The 26,656-nt window shown below is 35.1% G+C and overlaps 1 protein-coding gene across 3 annotated transcripts in view; it reads right to left on the bottom strand.

The window, feature by feature from the left end:
• Window positions 1-2,725: 2,725 nt before the first annotated feature.
• TFPI (tissue factor pathway inhibitor) overlaps window positions 2,726-26,656 on the bottom strand; it is a 105,718-nt gene continuing 81,787 nt past the window's right edge. For 2 of the 3 annotated variants that reach the window (XM_045480456.1, XM_045480455.1), the window contains 4 exons: window positions 24,517-24,693; window positions 23,469-23,654; window positions 6,090-6,269; window positions 2,726-5,392 (listed from right to left, as the gene is read on the bottom strand). In XM_045480456.1, coding sequence (XP_045336412.1) covers window positions 5,286-5,392; window positions 6,090-6,269; window positions 23,469-23,654; window positions 24,517-24,693 — 650 coding nt within the window. In that variant the 3' untranslated portion in view covers window positions 2,726-5,285. Of the gene's footprint in view, window positions 5,393-6,089; window positions 6,270-9,957; window positions 9,983-23,468; window positions 23,655-24,516; window positions 24,694-26,656 lie in introns of all 3 variants that reach the window. The other variant, XR_006713032.1, reaches the window with a different exon arrangement.

The raw sequence follows: 26,656 nt of genomic DNA on the forward strand, positions 1-26,656 counted from the left end.
TTTTTGTAAGAAACTGCCAAATTGTTTTCCAAAGTGGCTGTACCATTTTGCATTCCTACCAGTAATAAATAAGAGTTGTTCTTGCTCTACCCACATCTTTCCTAGCATTTGGTGGCGTCTGTGTACTGATTTTGGCCATTCTTTTTTTTTTTTTTTTTACATTTATTTATTTTTGACAGAGACAGAGCACAAGTCGGGGAGGGGTAGAGTAAGAAGGAGGCACAGAATCCAAAGCAGGCTCCAGGCTCTGTCAGCACAGAGCCTGACGTGGGGCTCGAACTCCCAACTGCGAGATCATGACCTGAGGTGAAGTCAGACGCCCAACCGACTGAGCCACCCAGGTGCCCCTGATTTTGGTCATTCTAATAGATTTATAGTAGTAGCTCACTGTTGTAATTTGTAGTTTACTGATGGTATAGAGCATCTTTTAATATGCTTGTGTCATCTGTAGATCTTCTTTGGTGAGGTATCTGTTAAGATCTTTGAACCATTTTTTAATAAGGTTATTATTTTTTTAGTTTTAAAAGTTCTTTGAATGTTTTATATAACAGTCCCTTATCAGATGTGTCTTTTGAAATATTGTCTCCCCGTTCAATGTCTTCTAATCTCTTGATACTAGATTTTGTACAGCATAAATTTTTAATTTTAATGAAATCCAGCCTATCAATTATTTCTTTCATGGATTGTGCCTGAGGCCAGGGAACAAGTCTAAATGTTTCTAGAAAACTTTATTGGAGAGGATGTGGGCCTTAAATTCTGGAAGTCATCTTGAAACCCTGTGAGATTAAAAAAGGTAATAAATGTTGGGCAGCAGAATCAGGAATAAAGATGGACTGAGTTTTATTGACAGCATAAAGCCCTGAGTCCATCTATACTTAGGTAAAATACCTTTGGCCTTTCCATTTTTTTTTTAATGTTTGTTTTATTTTTAGAGAGAGAGAGAGAGAGAGAGAATGTGCATGAGAGAGTGGGGGAGGGGCAGAGAGAGAGGGAGACACAGAATCTGAAACAGGCTCCAGGCTCTAAGCTGTCAGCACAGAGCCCGATGTGGGACTCGAACTCACAAGCTAAGATATCATGACCTGAGCCGAAATTGGATGCTTAACAGACTGAGCCACCCAGACACCCGTAGCCTTTCCAATTTTGTGATCAAATATATCCTTGTTTCATTTCAGACTGCTGGGGCCAGAATTTTTTTAGATGAAGAATTTTAGTCAGAAGTTTTGGATGAGGAAGTCCTACTCATTGTCATAATGCTCTATTTTATTGTATTATATGAATAAATGCTTATACACATCTCTCTCTCTCTCTCTCTCTCTCTGTCTCTCTGGTAAAATGAATTACCATGTATCACTACTCCCTTAAAAAAGTGGTCTGAATAATTCTATCCAAGACACCAGCTATAGTTCAGAGATTGGTCCTGAGAGACTAAGATGAAGGTCTCATGTTCTATAGAGCAGAATACAGGAAAAGCAATTCAGGTGTGTTCATGCTAAATTTCTTAAGAAAGAACTGAAAGTCAAAGGTTGGAGACTAAATTCAAATGCTAACTTCAAAAAAATGAGACAAGAGCAGGAGCAGCTTATGAAAGAACCCTAGATTTCTCCTAAATAGTTACTTTAATGTCATTTTCTTCTGGTATGGAAATGGGCCAGGACATTTTCAATAGTCAAGATTGGAAGTCATATATAATACATAGTTACATGAAATATATTTAAATATATATATATATATACACACACACACACACATATATATAATTTATAGAATTATATGAGGTGATTGGTAGAAATATGGGTTGGAGTATGGATTTTAAGGCATATGTACTAGTGTGTTCGACAAATAAGAAGTCCTAGTACATGAATACACATTTGTAATTGAAAGGAGATTATTAGCAAATTCTAATTAAAGAAGGTGAAAGTCAACTGGAGTTTATGGAACAATTTTTTTCTTTGTCTTAGGACTTAATCTGTGTAATAACTGAAGAACACTAAATTTTTTCTGAGGTATAAGAAACTTCATGATGGGACACCTGGATGGCTCAGTTGGCTGAGCATCCAATTCTTGATTTCGGCTCAAGCCATGATGTCACAGTCATGGGTTCAAGCCGGGGTTGGGCTCTACACTGATAGCAAAGAGCCTATTTGAGATTCTTTCTCACCCTCTCTGCCCCTTCTCTGCTCACATGCATCTCATGCTTGCATTCTCTCTCTCTCTCTCTCTCTCTCTCAAAATAAACATTAAAAAAAAAAAAACTTCATGGGGTACCTGGGTGGCTCAGCCGGTTGAATGTCCAACTTCAGCTCAAGATGATTTCACAGCTGGTAGGTTCGAGCCCTGCACTGGGCTTGCTGCTGGTAGTGCAGAGCTCAGTTCAGATCCTCTGACCCCCTTTCTCTCTGCCTCCCCTCCCCCCCCACCCCATTCATGCTCTCTCTGTCAAATATAAATAAAAAATAATAAAAAAATAAAATAAAACCTTCATGAGGGGTGTCTGGGTGGCTCAGTTGGTTAACGGTCCGACTTCATCTCAGGTCATGATCCCATGTTGGGCCCTGTGCTGACAACTCAGAGCCTGGAGCCTGCTTCAAAATTGTTTCCCTCTCTCTGCCCCTCTCCCACTTGTGTTCTGTCTCTGTCTCTCCCCCAAAATAAATACACATTAAAAAAATTTCAAAACAAGAAAGAAAAAAAACCTTCATGAACATAACAGCTATGCTTCATTATTCAGAATATTTTATTTATTATAATGTAAACACTAAAATCATTTGGGCAGTTTTCAGCATGATCCATTAATTTTGAACAGAGAGAAAACTAAGTAGGTAAATACATATAAATGCTGTATAAAGTAATTCTATATAAAATTCACAGTTAGATGTATTTAATTATGTAACACAAAGTAAGACAATACAACCAGAGAGCTTCTTATTTAAAACACAGTAAAAATAATATTCTCATGCATTAAAAATTAGAAATCACCTGAGTGTGAGTATTTCTTGATTAAGTAATGAACCCGTGAATGATTGTTGGAGAAAACCGTCAACTCACTAATGTGCTACTTCTATGTCCTTGGTGGCAGATAGGTTAACTTAGGAGACCATATTGTTTATTTAAAGGTATTACTCTCCATGTATAATGATACAAAGCATATTTCACAGGGATTTTGATTTCCAAGTCTCAAATTCCACAGCAAAGATCCAGTCTAAGGCAGTTACTTATGTATATATTATGTATATATATTATATTTGAAATCAAGATATAAAATTTTTAAGTGAAAAAAATTGACACTATTTTATAATGATATAATTTTTATGCTTTAGGATGAAAGTAATTTGTAATTGTATCTTAGGACTTCATATTCGGCCACAAAACAGAATAATTTTATAGCTCACATCAGCTGAACCCTGGCTTCACATGGATAGTCTGGAAAAGATAATATTTTTAAGTAGGAAATCAGCATGAATAAGCTGACTAAATAAAGAGTATTTAGTGAACAGTATATACCCTTTTAATTAAATTGAAATAGTCATGAAAGAGGGCAGTAGTGTAATATATATAGAACAAAATAAAATTGTGGGGGATAGGGTGGGGTTAAGTACCAACTAGTGAGTCCTTGATGGATTTTGAGTGGTGGAGAAATATGCTCTAAGGAATTAATTCTTAGGAATTAAATCAATACTGATGTGAAGAATGCAGAAGGGGCAAAAACCCTGGAGTTGGATGAACTTTATGAAAAAGGAAGCACTAGTGTTTAGAGACTGATCAGATACGTACATGAGAAAAAAGAAGTCAAAACCGGGGTCAAACTTTCAAGTCACAGGAACAGAGAATTATAATACTATTGCTAGAGAGAAATCATAAAGCTAAACTAAGCAGATGAAGTGATTAGTTGTTTCTAGATGACAAGTTCAAATTTAAATGCAAAGTTTGAGGTGAATATTATAGGAACTGAAATGTCTAGGAGTCTGTTGAGATGCCAGACTGCACATAGATCAGCAGAAAAGGATCTGGATAAAGTGAGTTAACTCCACGGAGAGATTATTTAAAACCCTGAGAGTGAATAGTACATAGATTTTTCTAGTGGAATCTTCCTTGCTGATAGACTTTTCAGTAGTAGACCTTCCTTTTCTACATAAATAACATGACTTTTTCTTCCCCCTGAAGCTTACTTCCCCCATGACTTACTTATTGGTTGCATTGCATGCAAAGCTTAATGATAAATGAATAAGTTTCAGTAGGATTCAGTATTCTTGCTATTTGGGGTAAGAGAAAATTTTGTTAAACAATAAAATTGGAAGTATATAAACACAATTCACTTTTGATTGCCATTAAAAACTTCCCTTTCCACCAAGTTTCTTCTTACCATGATCTGTACTTAACATTGAACCATTTTTACTAGTATAGTGAGTCATAAGCACACAAACATACACAAAATAGTTAGATCAATCAAAATCAGGCAGGCACATGATAGAGTTGACTCTCTTTGTTCAGATAATGGTATGGCTCAAGATTGATTGAGGTACTGGTTTATAAGAAAGGAGAAAAATTATGTCTATGGAGGGAAGCACATAATAGAATTGTATTATTACCAGCTTTCGCACAGTTGAGTGATCCTTATAGAAGCAAATGCTTGTCACCATGTTTGATGTGAAATCCAAAAAGTGCTTGATCCTTAATATCTGCATTTATCAATTTGGGCATAGACTATAAAGATCATCATACACATGATCGAAACAAATAAATGACAACATATTCTCAAACAGATAATCACCAAATGGAAAAATGGACTGTCTTGATGTGGCCAGTAAATGATAGCTTGTAGTTAATGAAAAATATAAAGGAATTGAGAGAATAGGTAAATTCACAGTAGTCAGTTAATCATTGTCCTTGAGTAAGCAATTTGACTAGATTAAGGAATGAATTCTGATAAAAATGTATTAATAGCAGTTAATTTGTACATAGAAAATTGATGGAAATATTCATTAAAAGGATTTCAGGAAAAAAAATAAAAATTATAGTGAAAAGTTTCATCCAAAATATTTAGAACTAATGTAACAATGTAAGATTTATTTATTTTTTTTTGTTTATTTATTTATTTAGAGAAAAAGAGAGTATGTGAGTGGGGGAGGGCAGAGAAAATCCCAAGCAGGCTCCATGCTGTCAGCACAGAACCTGACCCACAGAGCCCAAGGTGGGGCTCAATCTCCCCAACCATGAAATCATGACCTAGCCAAGAGCAAGAATCAGACGCTTAACAGACTGAGCCACTTCAGGTGCCCCCAAATTTATATTTTCTTAACAAAAATTTTTTCGTATCCTATTTTCACTGTCTGCTTCTTTCTTTTTCTTTTAGTTTTAATTAATCCTCCTTTTGATGTTCTTTGGATGAAGCCTACAAAAGGAAGAGAAACAAATTTATTATGCATAATAAAGTAATATAATAAAACATTTTATCTAAAATTTTCTCAAATTATCCTTTAATATTTAAAACAAAAAAATGGCTTAAAAGCCTCTAATTTGTCTGTCTTTGTGTAGAACAACCTAATTCTAAGGAAGTCATTTTGCATATATAAGAATTAGCAAAAATGGATAAGAATGTTACTGATTTTTATTCATCTTCAGTTAGAAATTCATGCTTGTTTTATTAAAGTGAACATGTGGCTGTATATGGTTGGTGGAATTATATGTGATTTTTATTTATATATTGATACTCAGTAAACATGCATCATTTTTATACTCAGAAGAAAATTAGTAACCACATTAAAATGTGCATTATAAGATAGTTTACAAATATTTTGGTATAATCATTTAAAATGAAAGCTTAGTATATAAATATTAAAAGAATAAAATGTTTTGTTTAAAACTAATTATTTTTTGTGAAGACACATTAAGAGAAATTGTAGTTGACATCTCCAGAACTATCATCTAGATGTAATAAGTAAAAGGGGGACATATATTAGCTTAATTATAATAATTTTTTATTGTAAATAGAACTAATTTCATAATATTTTCTTAGATTAAAATTTGTTCACAATTTCATTAAAATTGTTATCCTAAGTACTACTGAAGGGGAAGAATGTTTTCTATACCTTTTTTACAAGTCCTAAGACATGCATTTTTAGAAGTAAAATTATTTTCATTCCCTCCACATCCACTGTATTTAAATGGGCGGCATTTCCCAATAACTGAATTATAGTAGAATCGGCTCACATTGGCTTGACACAATCCTCTGTCTGCTGGGGTCAGACACCAGGAAGGACCGTAAAATTCTAAGAACATCAAGAAAACACGGTAAATCACATATGATAGTTAATCTGAGACTTTAATATTTATTGTTTATAGATCAGTCTTGTGGCATGTTTATATAAAACAGTAATCTGAATGAATAAAGGTAGTACTCTCTGAAATCCATGTATTTCAATTTGAGGAAAATGCTTTACTAATCACCATGTGTACACTACAGTAAGATCTATCACAAATAAATGAAAAAGTAGATATATTTGTTAAAGGGAAGTGCTATGGTGACTCTTTAAAATGAAAAAAACTAGTTGTCCTAATAAGAGAAACTACTATTCAAAAAATTAACTTACAAAAATTTGTTAACCAAATTCATTTGAAAAAACAATCAATGTTTATATATCATTTTTGTTCATGAATGTTCAACTTTGGGGGGGTGCAAAATCCTTATTTGATGTAGCAAATCTTTATTTGCTGCACGATGCAAGAATTGAAGCTGAGGAAGAGTGTTTTCTTGACTAAAGTTCTAAATGATGTAACGTAATCACAATTTAAAGCACAGGAATTCAGGTATAGCAAATTCTAATTTCAAGCTTCAGAGAAGGAGCCCTGAAGAGATGGTTTGATTTAGTAAGAAAGTTTTCTTGTGAATGGAAAAATCAGTTCTAGATGAGTTAGATGTTTTTGCAAAGGAAGGGATATTGCTAAAGCAGGTAAGATAAAACACTTGGTTGAAGCCAGTGTGTCAATGCTGATGTGTCAATGGGACTAACCACTTTAAAAACAGAAGAAAGAAAATGCAACTAGGGTAGTAAAAGGATCACTCATTTTCTTCTTCTTCTTCTTCTTCTTCTTCTTCTTCTTCTTCTTCTTTTAATGTTTATTTTTGAGAGAGAAAGCGTGAGTGGAGGAGGGGCAGAGAGACAGAGATGGGGACATAGGATCCAAAGCAGAGAGACAGAGATGGGGACATAGGATCCAAAGCAGGGCTGATAGAGAACCTTATGTGGCTCCCACCACCCCCCCCCGCCCCCGCCCCGAACACAGTTGGCAAGATCATGACCTTAGCCCAAGTCAGACACTCAACCACCTGAACCACCTAGGAGCCCCATGGATCACTGATTTTCTTAAGGCAAAGCATAGAAATAGTTTTAGTTCAATGGTAGCTTTTAGCTCTTTTGGGAATTCTTGTCAGTGAGGGGAAACTGATACTCTTAACAGCAGATTTCAACTGCTTGATCTTAGTGAGCCAATACTGCAGGCAAGTTGGTAGATAGTGAGGAATCAATAAAAGAAAACTGTACTGGCTTTGCCAAATAGTGAGATGTGGCACAGAAAATAGAGAGGATATGCTAAATGTGCAAAATTGGCAGAAAATAGAACTTTGAGGAATCCAGCCAATGAAGGCAAAGAGGTTGTGCAGAAAGCTGTAAATGGTTTGATGGCAAGCAAACCCTAAATGAAAAGACTATAAAAGAAATAAAATGAAACAATTTGAAGGAAACATGAGATCTAATCTAAAGTAATGAACAGTAGTATAATCCTAATTAGACATGAAAAAAATAAGGATCTGGATTTACCTCCTGCCTTCTTGATAATTTAAATAAAGATTAGAGTGTCTTGATATAATGGCTTATTTAATAGAGAAATTCTGGAAAATAAATGGAATGGGATGACCATAGAAAGAATATATAAGACATTTTAGAAAGATGATAATTCTGTCAAAATTCAAAAACTGTAATCACATAAAGAATACTGTCTTTGCCTAGGTCTACAAATACTGATTTTAAAAGAACATCTTAGATCTATAAAACTAAAACAAAGTCATGTAGTCTAAATTCTTTTTTATGTATTCCTATTTGGGGGCTATAGTATAGCGCATGATTATTGCCATCATAGATATAAATTAAGATGTTATTTGGTGAAAATATATGCTTAACTTCCAATGTTGAAGTCTCCTGCCTCCAATATTGGTTTCCGTGAGAGAAATTTTCTAACAGTATAGTAGAGATACACTGTAATTGAGCCCTACTATTGTGCAAACTTGCCCAATGTATATGCTCTGGATTCTCATTAACCCAGAGTCTGGAATATGAGGAGGTTACCAGTTGCTACCACTTCTGTTTCCACAAATTTTCAAGTTATCACCTGTATTCAGATACAAAAGAAATACTCCACAAGCAATCAGCCTGATTTGAGAAATAGAGAAAATGGCTATTTTTTTTTTCTCAACAAGCACCCATAGATGCTTCATAGCTGGTGTGTGAGTATGATGATAAGATTTATACATCAGTTTCACTTTAGCACTTTGTACACAAGATTTATTAGCCCACAGTAAGTTGAAGATAATATACATAGATGTACCTGTAAGTTGTACACTTCTTCTTTACAAATGTTAATTATTATGTCTTAATAGCAAGATTCTACCTAAAGTTCCTTATTCCAAGAGAGAATTTTTTTCTTTTTTTTTTTAACATTTTATTTTTTATTCTCTATACCCAACGTGGGGCTCGAACTTAGAACCTGGAGATTGAGAGTTGTATGCTCTACCAACTGAGCCAGCCAGGCACCCCCAAGACAGAATTTTCTGAAAACATGAAGCAATTCCATCCCTCTTTTTCCTTAACCTGTAGTAAACCTGGCACCACAAAATTAAGGCTACTTCAAAATAAGAGCAAAATAGACTAGTACATCTCAGGCTATAATCCCTAGACTAAAGGTAACAAAGGAGGAGCCTCTGTTATCCTAGGCCAAGAGCCTAGAACACCAGGTGAAAGCTAGAACAATAACAAGCCTCTGCAGGGGGATCTGAAGCCATGGAGGATACAAGTTTGGTGCGGAGAGGTACCCTAGCTTTTGTCTTTCTTTGGGCACCAAGTCTTTCAACAATGTCTGCCATTCACCAAATCTACTCCAAAGCCAAGGGAAAAGGTTTCCTATAATATGGGACAGGGCAAGAAGAAGGCAGGGGTTTTATAGTTGACCAGCACAGATGCCATCAGAGAGTTTCACTACAAGTTAATTTGTCTCAAGCATCAGATTGCCTCTATCTGAAACTCTGACATCAGAACCAGAGTGTGTCTGGCTTGCTGCTCTCTGACCTCCTGGGAATTGGCATATGGACTTGAATTGTCCCTCTTATCAGACACTGGCTCCTGCTTAAAAAGCATCTATCCGTGACTGACCCAGTTACTGTTGTCCATCTATCTCAATTTGTTTGTCCTGACTTTAATCACTACCTACACAGATTATCAAATACAACTCACCTTCGACCCAGATAAATATCGCAGTTCCTAATTCTAAAAATACAAGTATTTTGATAGGTTAAAATTTGAAATTAGTTACTAAGAATGTTGTATTATAGTTAACTTTTAAAAGTTTTTAATACAATAATTATCAGATGGGGAGTCTTTGTAAGGCTATTACCTTCAGAACATGAATTCTACCTTCTATGTAAACGAATTCATTTCTCCTAAAATCATTTTAACTCAAAGAAGTTGAGAGTATCATTGGATTACTTTAGCACAGGCAACAATATAATTAAAATATGAAATAGATGGTTTCTCAAGGACATTTTAGCTCCAAGATTTTTTGAGTCCTTGATTACCATCTGGTTCAATCTCCAAAAGTGAGGAAATCGAAATTTCTTGTACCTCATGAGGAGATAAGCTTGACTGTTTTCAATTGACATATTTATTCTAGATAAACATAAGCACTCACCTACTCAAAATCCAGACTTTGTTATCTACAATGAAAGAAAATATAAAGGTTTTGAAGTAGTTGCATAATGTAATTGTTTTGATCTAGGTTATAATTATTCAGATATTTAAGCAAGAATAAAAGGACACTAACCTGACTTCTGTTCATTTTCCAAAGGGAATTTAATAACCAAATGCATTCTGTCTTGATCTTGCCATTAGCAACAAGTTGAATAGCTTCCATTTAGAGGGTCTATGATAGATTTCAGAATTCAGGATCCACTTCTATTCTGCCAGGAACTGCCATGATCTAGTATGGCTGCTAAACTGTAAGGCGGTACTCCAAAAATCAGTTTTATATTTAAAGTGGCTTATGTAAATTTTCTCTGAAACTTAGACTGCAAACCTTAAATTTTATAGTCACTTTGGATATTTACTATGGTGTCTTTCTGCTCCCACTTTACATACCTAATATTTAGGCTTTTATTTTACCAACCAATTTAGGATTTGTGAACCACCCCATGACTTGCTGGGAAATTTTTTGTCTTCTGAGATTATTTTAGGGAATTGAATAATAAACCTTTTTCCTTTGAATGACATATTCTTTTTTTCCCATGATTTTCTAGTAGAGAAAACTATTTTAACTTTCTAATTACAGTTTATCATTGTAAAACACTGAATTAATACAAAAGTATAACAAATAGAAAACAAAAGTTCTCTATAATTTGACCCTTGTCCCATAACCACCCTCAGTGTTTTGGTGGATATCTTCCTGCAAATTGTTTGCATAGGTAAACATATACTGTATGAGCATATAGTACTGTGTATCTTTTTATACTTGATAATATTTTGTGAATGTTTCCATATTCATATATATCATTTTTAATATGTACAGTATTTCATTTCTTGAATCGACAATAGTATACTTAGTCAATCCATTACTCATGTGTATATAGATGATTTTTTTTTCAATTCCAGATAATGGCTCATGAGCATCTACACACTGGTTCAGATATTTCTAGAGACATTTCTAAAATTAGAATTGTGTAAAAGCTATATTCAACTTATAATTGGGTAGATGCTGCTGAATTTTCTGCTGAAAGTTTATATAAATATATACTGACACAATGATGTTTTAAATTGCCTAAACAATTACTTAATGTGGACCTTACTGAAGTGTATGTATGTATGTATGTATGTATGTATATATGTATATATGTATGTATGTATTTATTTATTTTAATGTTTATTTATTTTGGGTAGAGAGAAAGAGACAGGATGCAAGCAGGGGAAGGGGAGAGAGCGACAGACACAGAATCTGAAGCAGGCTCCAGGCTCTGAGCTGTCAGCACAGAGCCCAATGCGGGGTTCGAACTCACGAGACGTGAGATCATGACCTGAGACACAGTCAGATGCCCAACTGACTGAGCCCCTCCAGTGCATTTATTTATATTTACTTTTATTCTCTCCTCATACCCACAAAAGTAGCTGATTACTGTAGAGATGGTTTTCATAGGTAGGAAGCTTAGCTGTTCTCCAGGTTATAGCTCCACAATGCCGAGCTTCCTCTATGCTGTTAGGGATTCTCCAGAAGCTACTTTCAGTCTTGTATTTTATTTACTTCATGGTGTGGTAGGAATCAAAAATAGCAAAGAAATATTAGAAGGAAATATGCTAGAATGTTTGGCCACGATTGCCTCTGCGAAATGCAAATATGGTTGATTTTCCTTTTTCTTTTCTATTTTTTCAAGTTGTCTGCCATTATAATGTTCACATTACAAAATAAAATATATAATGTTAGAAATATTATTAGATAATAAAAATATTTTTAGATCCCAGAGTCCTGGGGCCATGAGGAAAAGGCTGGATATTGGAATCTGTGGTTAGAAATGGAGAGTAAACCTGCCATCTGTCAATTTGCTACTTATAGAGAATAAATCTGTACTACAGGAAAAGTCCATTCACTAACAAGGGAGAATTGGTGTTAAATGGGCAGAAACTGACATTCTATATAGAAAAGAAAAGACAGCAGGGAATGGGAAAATGAGTACTGTGGAGTTTTGTTTTGATTTGGATTTTTGTTTTTTGGTTTTGGGGTTTTGGGTTTTTTGTTTGTTTGTTTTGTTTTTGGCCTATGTGTACAGTAATGTAGCTGAAAGTGAAATGTAAAAAGCATTTCAAATTGAAAGGTCATGGAGGAACAGACAGTAAGATACCTTGCCCTGATATGGAAGCCTCCACAGATTAAAAAAGAAGAAGAGAAGTTGTATAGCTATTTATTGGTTGGATTTCTTGGCCTAGGTATGGCCTAACCCAATAGAAAGAGTTTACAAAGTTATCATCATCCAGGGATTTTTCTAAATAAAACCATAAAGAAAGCAAGCCATGGTAAAATTACAAATTATGAAACTGTTCCGAGTATAATTTATCCTGAGATAATTATGTCTTATATTTAGAAAAGTTTTTCCTCATGAAATCTGCAAAATTGAACACCCTACAAGATTTTAGTGAAAGGTGAAAATTAATGCTTATTTAGTTTCTTGATTGGCATTTAAGGAAGAGTGTAATTTCAACAACGGGAAGAGATACAGGGGAGATAGGTGAAGGAAAGCACAAAAGTCAGGATATTCCTGGTTTGTTTGGGGTACTTTGAAATCTCCAGGCTATCTGAAGAACAGAGTACATGGAGAGTATAGTGGGATGCAGGGCTGGAAGAGTAGATTTAGACCAAATTAAGAAGGTTTTTGACTACTTATAGACTTGGGTTTTATGATATAGACATTAATGAACAGCCAAAAGTATCAAAGGATCAAAAAAACAGTTCTGCTCTTTCTTGATACATGAAGCAAGCTGAACCAGGCATAGGTAGGCTAAATTCTACAGGAGACTTGCAATAAAGGAGAATATGAGATGACCCTAACTGACGTAGGTACATTGGAGATAGATAAAATTAATTACCACATTGACTGTGGGCAGGAAGAGAGCTAGAGAGAAGATAATTCTAGTATTTCTAGACTGATTGACCTAGAAGATGGAATATTTTAAAATATAGTATGAAATATAGTTATAAGCTTTAGAATTTATGTTTTTTAGTTTTTAATATTTATTTATTTATATTGAGAAAGAGAGAGAACACACAAGCAGGGGAGGGACAGAGAGAGGAGGACAGAGATCCCAAGCAGGCTCCGCACTGTCAGCTCAGAGCCTGACACTGGGCTCCTTCCCACGAACCATGAGATCATGACCTGAGCTGAAACCTAGAGCAGGACACTTAACCAACTGAGCCACCCAGGTACCCCTATAATTTATAATTTTATCATGGCTTTCTTTCATTGTAGCTTTACTTAGAAAAATCCCTGAATAAAGAGAGAATTGTGAACTATGCCCATGCATTAGCCAGCATCTACACAAATAAATCCAAGATATTAGATAGAAGATAGAACCCAGGCTTTAAAAAGACAAAATTTTAATTGTGATACCCTGCAGTGGAAGTACAATATTGTGACCCTGTCCTCCCATAACACTTGTACAGCTCTGTGTCTTAGCATATAGTGCAGGCAGTGAAGTCATCTTTGTATCTATGCTTTTCCCCCATTTCAAAGGCAAGCCTATGAAGGACTAAAACCACCTTTCCTTTTTATTATCAAAAGACTTCCAGTTCCCGTGACAATTCCCATCATATAGGAGGTATTTGTTGAACTGAACCGACATTAAGTATAATGGATCTGAACCTCAGGTCATAAGAGAAAGTTGGAAACACAGATTTGCAAGTCTTCTGATTAGAAATATGATCCAAAGACACTAACTATGTATTGGTGTTTTATAATTATGTTTGAATTTTAGAAGTGCTTTATTTTATTTCAGGTAATAGTATTAAGTATACTGAATGAAGATACTTCAGATCAAGGTTACAGGCTTTAGTTATATTAAAAAACTATTACTAATAAAATATATACAAGTAATACCCCTGATTATTTTTTCCTGCTATAAACGTCCACCAACACCAGATAATCATCATCAAAAACTTCAAATACTAATACTTTTGACCCCTTATTGCATGTTAAACCTGGGGCTAAGAATTTTATATATGTCATCATAATGATCACAAAATTTTGTGAGATATGCTCTCCACATATAACAAATGAGGAAGCTGAGGCCAAGAGTTGTATAATTTTTTTTTCAAGGCCACAAAAAAGAGTTGACAAATAGAATTAGAATTTAAATCCACATCTTTTTGCCCCAAACCCAGTGCTCTTAACCACTATGATATGTTCTCTGAAAACTAACTAGAAGATAACAATAAGTAAAGATATTTTAATAGTTATTAGAAAAAGAAAGCTGTCACAACTTCCTTTTTATATCCAATTTCCAAATTCTCTCCTGTGAAGCTCAGGTTCAGAATGTCTTCTATATTTCTTATTCCAAGTTACATGCGTAGAGTTTGAGTTTATCAAGTTTGAATAGGGAAAAGATAGGTCATCAAATGAAGACAGTGGAAACAAATCTTGAGAGTAACAGTGCTGAGCCAAGCAGTAATCAAAGACATCAAATATTTAAAGACAAGAATTATTGAATTTGCATATTCACCCTGGACTGATTCTAGAAATAACAGACCAGAGTTCCAGGCTTTTATGTATTCTGTGATCATATTTGCATTAACCAGTCAGCTATCCACTTAATAGCATTAAGATCTGATGGAAGACTAGAAACCATATTCTACTGTGTCCCTAGAAAAGATGGAGTTGGGATTTTCCTAATTAATAGATTTTATAATAATGCTTCTCAAACTTATTCTTGCAAAGATTGGTCATTATTCAAAGAGAAGAAGGGCCGTCAGAGAATTACAACATAGAGTAGCACAAGATTTTCTAACCTATTCCTCATTCCTAACCTGCTCTATAGCAATATATACCAAATTCATATGATAATGGGGATTTTTTCCCCTTTTAACAAAAAAACATGTGCCACCAAAAATCAGACACACAGATCAATGGAACAAAAATGCCCAGAAATAAACCCAAACTCATATGGTCAATTAATCTATGACAAAGGAGGGAAGAAAACATAATGGACAAAAAACAAGTCTTTCCAATAAGTGGTTTTGGGAAAACTGGTCAGCTACATGCAAAAGAATAAAGCTGGACCACTTTCTTTACCATGTTCAAAAATAAAATGGATTAAAGACCTGAATGTTAAGACCTGAAACTATAAACTCTTGAAAGAAAACATAGGCAATAAACTCTTGAACATTGGTCTTACCAATATTTTAGGAGTTTGTCTCCTCAGGCAAAGGCAACAAAAGCAAAAATAAACAGGTTGGACTACATCAAGATAAAAAGCTTTTTTGCACAGCAAAGGAAACGATCAACAAAACTAAAAGGCAACCTTCTAAGACTGAGAAGCTATTTGCAAATGATGTATCTGAAAAGTGTTCATACACAAAATATACAAAGAACTTGTACAATTCAACACTAAAACAACAATTTAAAAGTAAGCAGATGACCTGAATAGACATTTTTCTAAAGAAGACATACAAATGGCGACGAAATACAGTAAAACCTTGGATTGTGGATAACTTGTTCTGTGAGTGTTCCACAAGATGAACAAACATTTCTAATAAATTTTAACTTGATAAATGAGTGTTGTCTTGCAATATGAGTAGTATGTGATGCTGAACATCACATGATCACAACTGAGCCAATGGTTCTTCTCTCTCTCTCTCCCTCTCTTCCTCTTGCTGCGGGATTGTGGGTGATTGTCTCCCATGCTCGGATGCTGGGTCTCAGGCCACAGTGTTTGGCAGAAGTCAGGGATTTTTCAGAATGTTGGAAGGTGCCCACAACTGGCACTAGTGTATTTTTTGTCACTTCAAAGCACCTGTGGACAGTCCTTCACTTTTCCATACAAAGGTAAACTTAGGAATGGTTTGCCTCATTCTAGGTCAGGCTGCCTACAGATATAGACCCTTTTCCTCTGCTGTTTTATTGCCAGTTACATTAAAAGCAGTATATGACAAGAGTTTATTAATACTGGCCTGTAGTCAACATTTGTGAGAGCATATACAAAGGCCCCCATGCAGAAAGATTCCATTGAGCCAAGAGATAGCAGGGATCCCGTTAGTGATCATGAAAGTCATCCTACACAATAACCCTCCTCTCTCCTGTCTCCCTAATACCAGCCACGAAGGCTTTCAAAGGGAGGTGCAGGTTAATTTGTTTATGTTTCTTTATATTTTATATTTTCTTTATTATTTTGTATTATATTACAGCATTGTAATCATTTCTATGTGAATATCTTTGGGTTGTGCAATGAATCCATTATTTCTTATGGGGAAATTCACTTTGATATACAAGTGCCTTGATTACAAGCGTGTTTTTGGAACGAATTATGCTTGCAAACCAAGGTTCTACTATCTGTATTAGGTAATCCAAGACAAAACCAAATGGTAAGTTTAGTGAAATTACCTTTTCTCCTAAGTTTCATTATGAACAATTTCAAACACAGCATGTTTCCAGAACAAATTATGCTCAAACCAAGGTTTTACTGTGCATGAAAAGAAGCTCAACATTACTAATCATCAAGGAAGTGCAAATCAAAACAACGAGTTGTCACCTTAGACCTGTCAGAATAGCTAGTATCAAAAAGACAAGAAATAACAAGCGTTGGCAAGAATGTGGAGGAAAAGGAACCCTCGTGTGCTATTGATGGAAGTATATTTCGATGCAGCTATGGAAAACTATATGGAGGCTTCTTAAAAAATTAGAAATACCTTATGATCCAATAATTTCACTACTGAGTATCCAAAGAAGGCAAACACTAATTTAAAAATATATATTCACCCCTATGTTCACTGCAGTGTTATTTACAATAGCCAAGATAGGGAAGCACCCCAAATATCCATCAATAAATGAATGGATAAAGATGTGGTATATGCATACATATACATACCCCCAATGGAATATCACTCAGCCATAAAAAGAAAGAAAGAAAGAAAGAAAGAAAGAAAGAAAGAAAGAAAGAAAGAAAGAAAGAAAAGAGAAAGAAAGAGAACTTGCAATTTGTGAGATCATGGTCAGCCATAGAGGGTATTATGCCAAATAAGATAAGTCAGAGAAAGACAACCATTCCTTATACTGGAATATAAAAAACAAAACTTATAAACAGAGAGAATAAACTCGTGGTTGTAAGAAGGCAAAGGGGTAGAGGAATAGACAAAATATGTAAAGGTGATTAAGAGGCACAAAGTGCCAGTTATAAAATAAGTCATGGGGGTATAAAGTACAACAGAGAGAGTATAATGAATAATATTGTAATTACTTTGTATGATGACAGATGGTAACCACATTTATGTGATCATTTTATAGTGAACATAAATGTCAAATCACCATAAATGTACTCCTGAAACTAACATAATATTGTATGTCAACTATATATTTTTTTAATGTTTGTTTATTTTTGAGAGAGAGAGAGAGAGAGAGAGACAGAGTGCGAGAGGAGGAGGGGCAGAGAAAGAGGGAGACACAGAATCTGAAGCAGGCTCCAGACTCTGAGTTGTCAGCACAGAGCCTGATAAAGGGCTCAAACTCATGAACCAGGAGATCACGACCTGACCAGAAGTTGGCCGCTTAACCGACTGAGCCACCCAGGTGTCCCTAATTTCAATTAAAAAGTGCCATGGGGTGCTTGGATGGTTCAGTTGGTTGAGCATTTGACTCTGGCTCAGGTCATCATCTCCCAGTTCATGGGTTTGAGCCCCACATCAGGCTGTGTGCTAACAGATCAGAGACTGGAGCCTGCTTCTGATTCTGTGTCTCTTGCTCTCTCTGCCTCTCCCCTGCTCCTGTTCTTTCTCTCTCTAACACTCTTTCTCTCTCTCTCTCAAATAAATAAATAAATAAATATTAAAAATATTTTTAAAGTGCCATCATTAATTTGTTTGTAGCTTGTATTAATTTGTGAATAAGTTTTGATTTATGGTTGTATAATCGTCACATGCATAACTAGTTTATTCCTACTATTTTACTTGTCCATACAAAATTAATGTCATACAATATAACTTGGTTTAAAAATAATTAGAAGTCTGTGGTTTTTTTCTTTAAAAGTATCTGTGTATTCAAGTTTTAGAAACACTTGTCTGGAGGAATCTCATGACTGGGGAACCAGAGATGGTCCAGGAAGAAAAGGATTAGCGAAAGTAGTCAGTGGTCACCTAGGGTGACTGTATTTGGATGAAGCAGTCTTGGCAGAGATGAAGTGCCACATTTTTGTTTTTCACCAGCTCTACCGGCAGGAAATAGAAGGTCTTATGGATCCCTTCCACAAGCTATCTATTTTTAGAAAGTCACCTTATCAGAAAATCAGGGTATGAGGCATCAGATTCACCATGCAGGCATATTTAGATTATGAGGGAAGTTTCTATGTTTCTTGGTCTGAGAGCACATTGTGAAAAACAAGACACTTTTTGGGGGCTATTTCAGTGGGTTTTTGATGAAGTGGGGTTTTTCACAGTTGTTGACAGTGCTGGTGATTAACTGTGGTATGTAGCTGCATGGTTAACTCTTTAGATTATGGGGGATGGTTTCTTTCCAAAAAGTTTCCATGGTTGCCATGTATAAGCACATCTTCAACAAGAGGCCAAATAGAAGACAACATTGTCTTGCAAATCTATAAATTAACAGTAATGGTGTCTGTCTTTCATTCAGGCAGTTTATATAACATCGCTTCCAAAAGGCCAATGAAGCAATGAGGGACTAGGTCAAATATATAGGTGTTTCTTTTCTCTGTCAGATGTATGTGTATGTCTACGTGTGCCTGTATATGTTTGTTTTATGTTTATGTTTTTTTTTCTCCCTGTTTTTCTTTTTTTTTCACATGTACGTAGAATCTGGCCAATAGGGCATATGCTGAATACAGTCAGGCAAGAGAAAGTGAGTCTCAGGTACCCAAATGATTTTCCAAATATCAGATTGAGTTGCCAGTGGGCTTTTGAAGTCTATCTGAAGATTTTTTTCCCAAATATCATGTAACTGATGTAGTCCCAAGGCAGCTATTAAGAGCTGACATACAGAAGTAAAGAGAACTAAGAAAATAAATCACTTTTTTTTTTTCAACGTTTATTTATTTTTGGGACAGAGAGAGACAGAGCACGAACGGGGGAGGGGCAGAGAGAGAGGGAGACACAGAATCGGAAACAGGCTCCAGGCTCTGAGCCATCAGCCCAGAGCCCGACGCGGGGCTCGAACTCCCGGACCGCGAGATCGTGACCTGGCTGAAGTCGGACGCTTAACTGACTGCGCCACCCAGGCGCCCCAATAAATCACTTTTTTAAAAGTTTATTGAGAGAGAGAGAGAGAGAGAGAGAATCCCAAGCAGGCTCTGCACTGTCAGTGTATTTCTATGAATTCCATAAATAATAATAATGGGTAATATTTATATAGCATGGAATAGGTATCAGGCACTATGCTAAGTGAGCTGTGTATATCGACTGATTTCACTTGACAACAGAACCTGTAAGGCGGGTACTGTATTATCATCCTCATTTTACACTGGGAAAAAAGGTTCAGAGAGGTTATGAAGTATCTCAAGGTTGCACAGCTAGTAAGTGAAAGACCTGGGATTTGAGCCCAACTCTTCAGGCTCGGAGTCTTGTATCTACTATAATATAGTGCCAGTCACAAGGGAAAACTCAAAGAAAACTAATTGTGGTAGTTTTTCATTCTGAAAATTATGCACAGACTGCACATGTTTACAGAGATTGTTTTAGAATTATTTCTCTCACACATGTAGTGAGAGAATGCTTGGTAAGCATTCAGATATCTTCAGTCAAGATGGCTCACTAGAAAAAAAAATTCTCAAGATTATGTGCAATATGTAGTTAAGAATAAATAGCAATTAAACAAAATCACCAAACCATTTTCTAGTAAAAGCATGCAAAACTTTCAAAATGTTTCCTATTATCATCATGAAGAGAAACTTTAAAATTATATTTAAAAATATTCTACTTAATAACAACAACATAATCTAGCGTGTTTTGGGAATATTCAAATATCCTACCTAAGGACTGTTATTTAACAGAAAGAATTTTAAATGAATACTATCCTATTTGTGTTGTGGGGTATGATATTGTTCCTATACACTGAATCAAAATAAAAAAAGATTTACATCTTTTCAAAAGAAACTAATACAGAGAAGCTTACACATTTGCTAAAACCTAGAATAACAAGGTCTTACGTAAACATGGAACCATAGCGGGGCTTGGGTGGCTTAGTTAAGCTGCCAACTTCGCTCACGGGTCATGATCTCACATCCGTGAGTTCGCACCCGGCATCGGACTCTGTGCTGACAGTTCACAGCCGGGGCCTGCTTCGAATTCTGTGTCTCCCTCTCTCTCTGCCCCTCCCCCACTCATGCTCTGTCTCTGTCTCTCAAAAATGAATAAATGTTAAAAAGAAAATGAAAAAAAAAACCATGGAACCATATTTTCTTAAATTGTAATAACATATCGTAATATAATTGCAAACTTTGGTAGATGTAGCTATTTTAGAGCTGGAACATGAAGAGTGTCTTCATAGACCTCAGCAAAAACCTTTGGTGGAATAGGAGAGAGATAATCTAGGTATAGGAAACGTAGGGGCACAGTTGCCTTCCTGCATTCCGCTACTTGGATGAGATGGAGAAAGGATCATCCAGGTCGCACTGAGGAGGGATGGCTGCATTCCGACCTGCACTTGAATGGGGTGGACGAGGGATCATGGAGACCTTAAAAATAGTTAAGGTGGAGCTTCACTGTCACCCTTTACACATTAAGCCCCTCTTGGTCTCAAAATTCCCATAGTGGTTCCTGCAACGTTATTTCATGTTCTGACTTAGGAATGTTAGAAAAACAAAAGAATGAGAAATAAATACTCCTAGGGAAAAAAAAAAAAAAGGAAAAACAGTCAAACTGGCTAGAGGAATTTAGATTTTGAAGCAAACAAATACAATAAAAAATAAAATTCTCTAGACAAAAAGAAAGGAGGCAGATTTTCCCTAATTTTAAATGCAGTTACTGTGAAAGAATTAAACGTCTCTTGTGTTAAATAAAAATCCTCTTAATGTTTTCTTTTAAGTTCATGTTGTGAATTTTTACTGTTTCCTTAGTTAATAATTCATCATTATAACCATTAATTTGGTATACTTTTTATTGTGCAGCTACGTAAAAACTCAGGACATTTATCAGACAGTATTGAAAACTCATTTACTTTCTCACATGTATTTTATCTCTTCCTTTTTTTTTTTTTTTAATTTTTATTAAGACATTTCTTCTGAGTTTATTTATTTTGAGGGAGAGAGCACAAGCAGGGGAGGAGCAGAGAGAGAGGGAGAGGGAGAGACAGAATCCCAAGCAGACTCTGCACCATTAGCACAGGGCCCCATGGAGGGCTCAAATTCACGAACCTCAAGATCATGACCTGAGCTGAGATCAAGAGCCGGACGCTTAACTGACTGAGTCACTCAGGTGCCCGTCTCTTCCTTTCTATATTGGTAAAGTACCTGCCAAAAATCATTTTTATATTTCATAAAACTTTAAGGCACAAACATCTCCTGACTTACTCCATTCATTATAATGACAAATGAATGAAGACCTTTATTTGAATTAGTGAAGTAATCCAAACAAAAAATATTGAAACATATTGAAAATTGATTTCATGCATTTATTTTATTAGCAGATATATTGTATCACATGTATCTTTAAGCCCATTAAGTTTGTTATTCTAAACTTCCACATCTTTCACACCATAGGATTTAGCATGCTTTTTCAATATGTGACTCTTAACTGGATTAAACAAAATGTCACTGAAAGACACAGGGCTGCAAGGACACAAACAATGCAATGAAATTACTTAATTTTACAGATAAAAAACCAGAACTAGAAAGACATTTATTCTTACCATGATTACAAAGTATTGTTTAAAAATGAGACTCAAATTCATCTGGCATTGAATTCATTGCTCTAATTATAGAATCTAATCTAAGGACCTGAAGGCATTTGAATATACTATGTTTTCAAACTCCCTCTGAAATGTTATATGCCCTTTAATGACAACTCAAGTGCTATTAGAATTTGAATGCCTACAATTTAGGGAATTTCATCCCTAAACTACCCATTCATTTTTTAAGACCTCACATGAAAAAATAAACACTTTACAGAAAGAGACATCTACTTTAGATTTCACAAATTAATCCTGATCCTTAGGCTGGCTTGAGGGAAATAAGGAAGGGTAAGGATGTGGGGAGGAGCAGATTAAAATGGAGAGGACAGAGGTTTAGGGATGTAGAGAACCTAATTTTTCTTTCACACGATAGAGCCTATATGATGTTCCCTCTTTAGATCTCACATCTCCTTATACTTCCCAGTCGTTCTGTAACCATGTTACTGGTTCTCTTTGTGACTTCTAAGGTATGTCATTCAGGGCTGAAGCAAATCCCACAGACATGATCAGGTCAGTGTGAGACTAAACTCAGTATGTATATACCTCCTTCTAGATGAGGGATAGTTAACATTTGCAGTGCTTTAAATCCATCTGGGCAGACATTTTGTTTGCCATGTGCTTGCTTGTTTGTTTGTTTGTTGCAAAGACCTGCTCAGAGGCTCTCTGATTCTGAATCCCATCTGATTCTGATACATGGCTGGGGTGGAGAACCCCTGCCCCTGTCTCTTTTTACCCAAAGGCTACAAATTTAGTAGCCACAGAACTCTTCCAATTCTTGTCAACTTTACATTTAAAACTTTCGCATGGACTGCTTCTAAGCAAAATCTCCAATTCTTGAATGAGCACATGTGACTTTTAAAATTTAGGTAGGACCTTACTTTATCCTGTTAACTTTCAGCTTTCTAGATGCTTTTTAACTGCCCAGATATTTGTGGTGTCTGGTTATGTTTTCCAATATTTTACTATTTTTTCCAGCTCTGCAGTTTTGTTGGTATATTTCCTTAATGTTTGTTTAAATTTGATAAATATGCTGAAAAGTATCTTCAGAATAGCCCTAAATAGCCCAGGCATAGCCCAGAAAAGAATTTTGCAGAAGTCCAAAAGAAAATTCCTTTCAGAGTGACCTAACCTTTGGGGATGGCTAGTCAACAAATTCCTAATCTGTCCTGTGACCAAACACCTGAGGCCTTGCCCAATACCATGCTCAATTTAAGAGCACCTTACACATTGCTGCCATTATAGCACTGTACCATCGGATGTTGATGCTGATAATTGTGAGAATTATTTTATATGATAATTTGGCATAGAGTTGAATATCATAGGGATGTTTTGATGTGATATATAATCAAAAGCCTACTTCAAAGCATACTTTAAAATAGATTAGGAAAATTATCACCCTTATGAGACTGAAAGACTTAAACATTTTGAATCTCAGTATTTCAACACACCTATTATTAGATAACAAGAGCTACATTGTTTAAAAATGCAAAGTTCTAATATACCTTCCATTTCTATTTCTACCATAATATTTTTTTGGTAGCAATTTTAAAAAGATCCTTACCAAAAAAGCTAGGGACGTTGGTAGGCTGGGGAGTGAAGGAGTCATTATTCACAGAATCAAGCGGTAATGTACTATTCACAGATTCAGGCAGTAACGTATTAGTCGTAGCATAAAGTGGTAATATACTGTCCGTAGTCTCAGACAGTAATGTATTATTCACAATCATATCCAGCTGGTTATCATTCACTGGGAAAAAAATACAGCCAATTAAAACACAGCAGTGTCATAAGTTCATAATTGTACATGTAAAGCAAAGCATAGTGGTTGTGTTAAGAGTAGACTTCTGAAAATTTTTTCACATTGCTATGTTAAATTAGTTAACAGTAAATATTTACTATACTCACATATATAGTTAATATACAGTTATATATACAGTTAAAAAGATAATATTTCTGTGAGCAGCTTTGTAGTTCTTGGCCAAAAAAGTTAACAGTGAAAGTTTAAGGCAATCCTTTAATAAATTTTATGGTTAGAAAAAAGATGATGGATTTTCTGCGGTAGGTTCCAAAGTACTACTTGCTCTCAAATTGTTATAAATCTAAGGGATTTCAGCAGCCTGATTCTTATGCCTACATTGTACTACAATATTCTCAGGAAAGAAAATTAAGTAATGTAACTTAAAAAAAATCTATGGAAATAATTTCCACTATACATTTCTTAACTTTCTATTGCTTTACAAAATTATTTATTTTATTTTAGAGAAGGGAAGAGGGAGAGAGAGGAGAGAGAGAATCTTGAGCAGTCTCCGCATTGTCAGAGCAGAGCCTGACGTGGGTCTTGAGACTATGACCATGAGATCGTGACCCTAGGATCACGACCTGAGCTGAAATCAAGAGTTGGATGCTCAACTGACTGAGCCACCCAAGTGCCCTCTTTTTTTTAAGTTAACATAGTGACTAATTTTTAGCAGATTTAGTGGATGCAAATGTATCTTCCTTCATTTGCATGGCTGGAACAAAAACTGAGTAAAGCTGAACATCTTCTAAGATGCCTTATTTTTAAAGGAATGACTCTAAATGAAGTAAAACGAGATGGGAAATAAACTTACCTGCATCTTCACAGGTGTTCTTGCATTCCTCAAGTGATTCAAAGTTGTTTTGATTGCCAAGGCACCCACCGTACTTGAAACGTTCACACTGCTTTGTGTCATTGCTATAAAAATACCTAGTCATATAACCTCGACAGATTCCACTGTCTTCATCCAAAAAGCAGAACTCTGGCTTTTCTAGAAATTATAAAAAATGTCAGAAAGAATACTCTTTTTTGTGAATAATTTGTGTTGATTAAATGTATAACTGACAAAGTGGAAGTTACTTAGTGAGTAAACATGAAAAGTGAAAGATACAAGGTAAACATAGAACTTTATCCACAACTGCACAATATTAAATAATCTGCATCTACTGTAACATTTAGAATAAGGAAGATACATCTATTGTCACATATAGTTGCTATTGGAATTTCAAGTTCTAAATTTCTCATAGTAAATTAGTAGGGCAATAACTATCAACTATTTCATGAATGGAGAGAATAAAGGTATTTTATTTTACCCTTGGTTTGGAAGTACAAAATATTATGACAAAATTTTGGTCTAATTATGTTTATTAGGCTTACGTGCATTGACATTTAGGAAAGATCTAGGAATATTTCATATTTTTCAGGGGTAGGCTCTCATTAGGGAAAGAAGTGTAATGTCTTGCGTTATTACAATGGTTTCAATTTTTTAAATATTGGAGCAGAAGCTTTGAGGCGTATGGAAGCTTTCAGAGCTATTCTTAGAAGTTCCTGAATACTTATGCTGGAATCTGTATTAGGTGTGACATCTACCACTGTGTCTCTTATTTTTCTTCTTCCAGGCATTGGAGTGACTCCAACAGTATAGAATCAGAAAGGAAATACATGTTCAGGGATTGGAGAGGCATTTGAAAAAAACCTAATACCCATTCTTTGATAGTACTCCAAACCAGACTAAACACAGCTGCCACAAAGTTGCACCACTGTGATCTACATTACAAACCTTGTCTACATGCGTACTCTGTAAAGAAGAGAATTAGATTTATTTTCAAAATTATGACCGCAAGATATATGGGGCTTGAATTTTTTAGGGCAAAGCTCCAATTTCTTCATTTTCCCCCTGCACCTATATTACCAGAGTGGCAAAATGAACTGTAGTATATTCTTTTACATCTTAAAGCAACTTGTTCTTCTGTCTCAGGGAAGCAATACTCAGGAGTGTTTTACTATGAAAAGAGCATATATTTAATAATGTTAAAGATTTCTGCAACAGTTGCAGATCTTCAGAAAAAAAAAACAATTTCCCATGAGAGCACTGTTTTATTAAATAAAACATTCTATTTAATATAGTATAAAATATCTGCTTTCTATCACTTCTCAAAGTACCAATTTGCAGGTTATTTTGTTTATTCTTTATTGCCTCTTGTTTCTCAAGGTGAGTGTTACTATTATTCCCATAGTAACAATTTGTGGTTAAGTTTATGGCACAAGGGAAAAAAAAAAAAAACAATTCTAAATTTTTGTAATGCTTTTCTATAAGAGAAAGAGCAAAAAATACATTCAAATATTATTTTGATACATTTTGACCTTAGCGTGTACTTCTTATGAAATTTGAAATCATCTTGACGGAGAATATAAGAATTCTATGTTTAACAAAAAGGAGGAGGTAAATATATTGCATATAAAAATAGAAAACAATAAGAAACTATGCTGAGAACTACAATTAAGAAATTATGCAACTACAAGTTGTTATTTATGGGGACCCATTGTAGGATATAAATTTATTTTAGGACAAAGTTGAAATTGCACATTTGCAAAATAATTCTCCTTGGGCCTACAGTTTAAAATAAGGCTACAAATCAAGAAACTCATGCACTGTATTCCTCAGATAAAGTAATATTCGTATTAAATCTATACACACAATCCTTGGCCTAAACTGATGCTTGGTTAAAACACAAAATACAGACTTCAAGCTATAGACCAACCTCCACAAACCACATTAATTTTCACTGTTAACTTTTGTTTGAGGCTGCATACTTGACAATTGTTTTAAACCAGACCATTTCAAAATGGTTGCCTTTATAACTGTTCCAATATTGATGCTAGAAAACATATCACAGAGTTAACTTCAAATTGATATGCTTAGAGGTCTTTATTATACATTGGTTATGGCATCT

The sequence above is a fragment of the Leopardus geoffroyi genome, chromosome C1 (genome assembly GCF_018350155.1).
Source record: "Leopardus geoffroyi isolate Oge1 chromosome C1, O.geoffroyi_Oge1_pat1.0, whole genome shotgun sequence".
NCBI lineage: Eukaryota > Metazoa > Chordata > Mammalia > Carnivora > Felidae > Leopardus > Leopardus geoffroyi.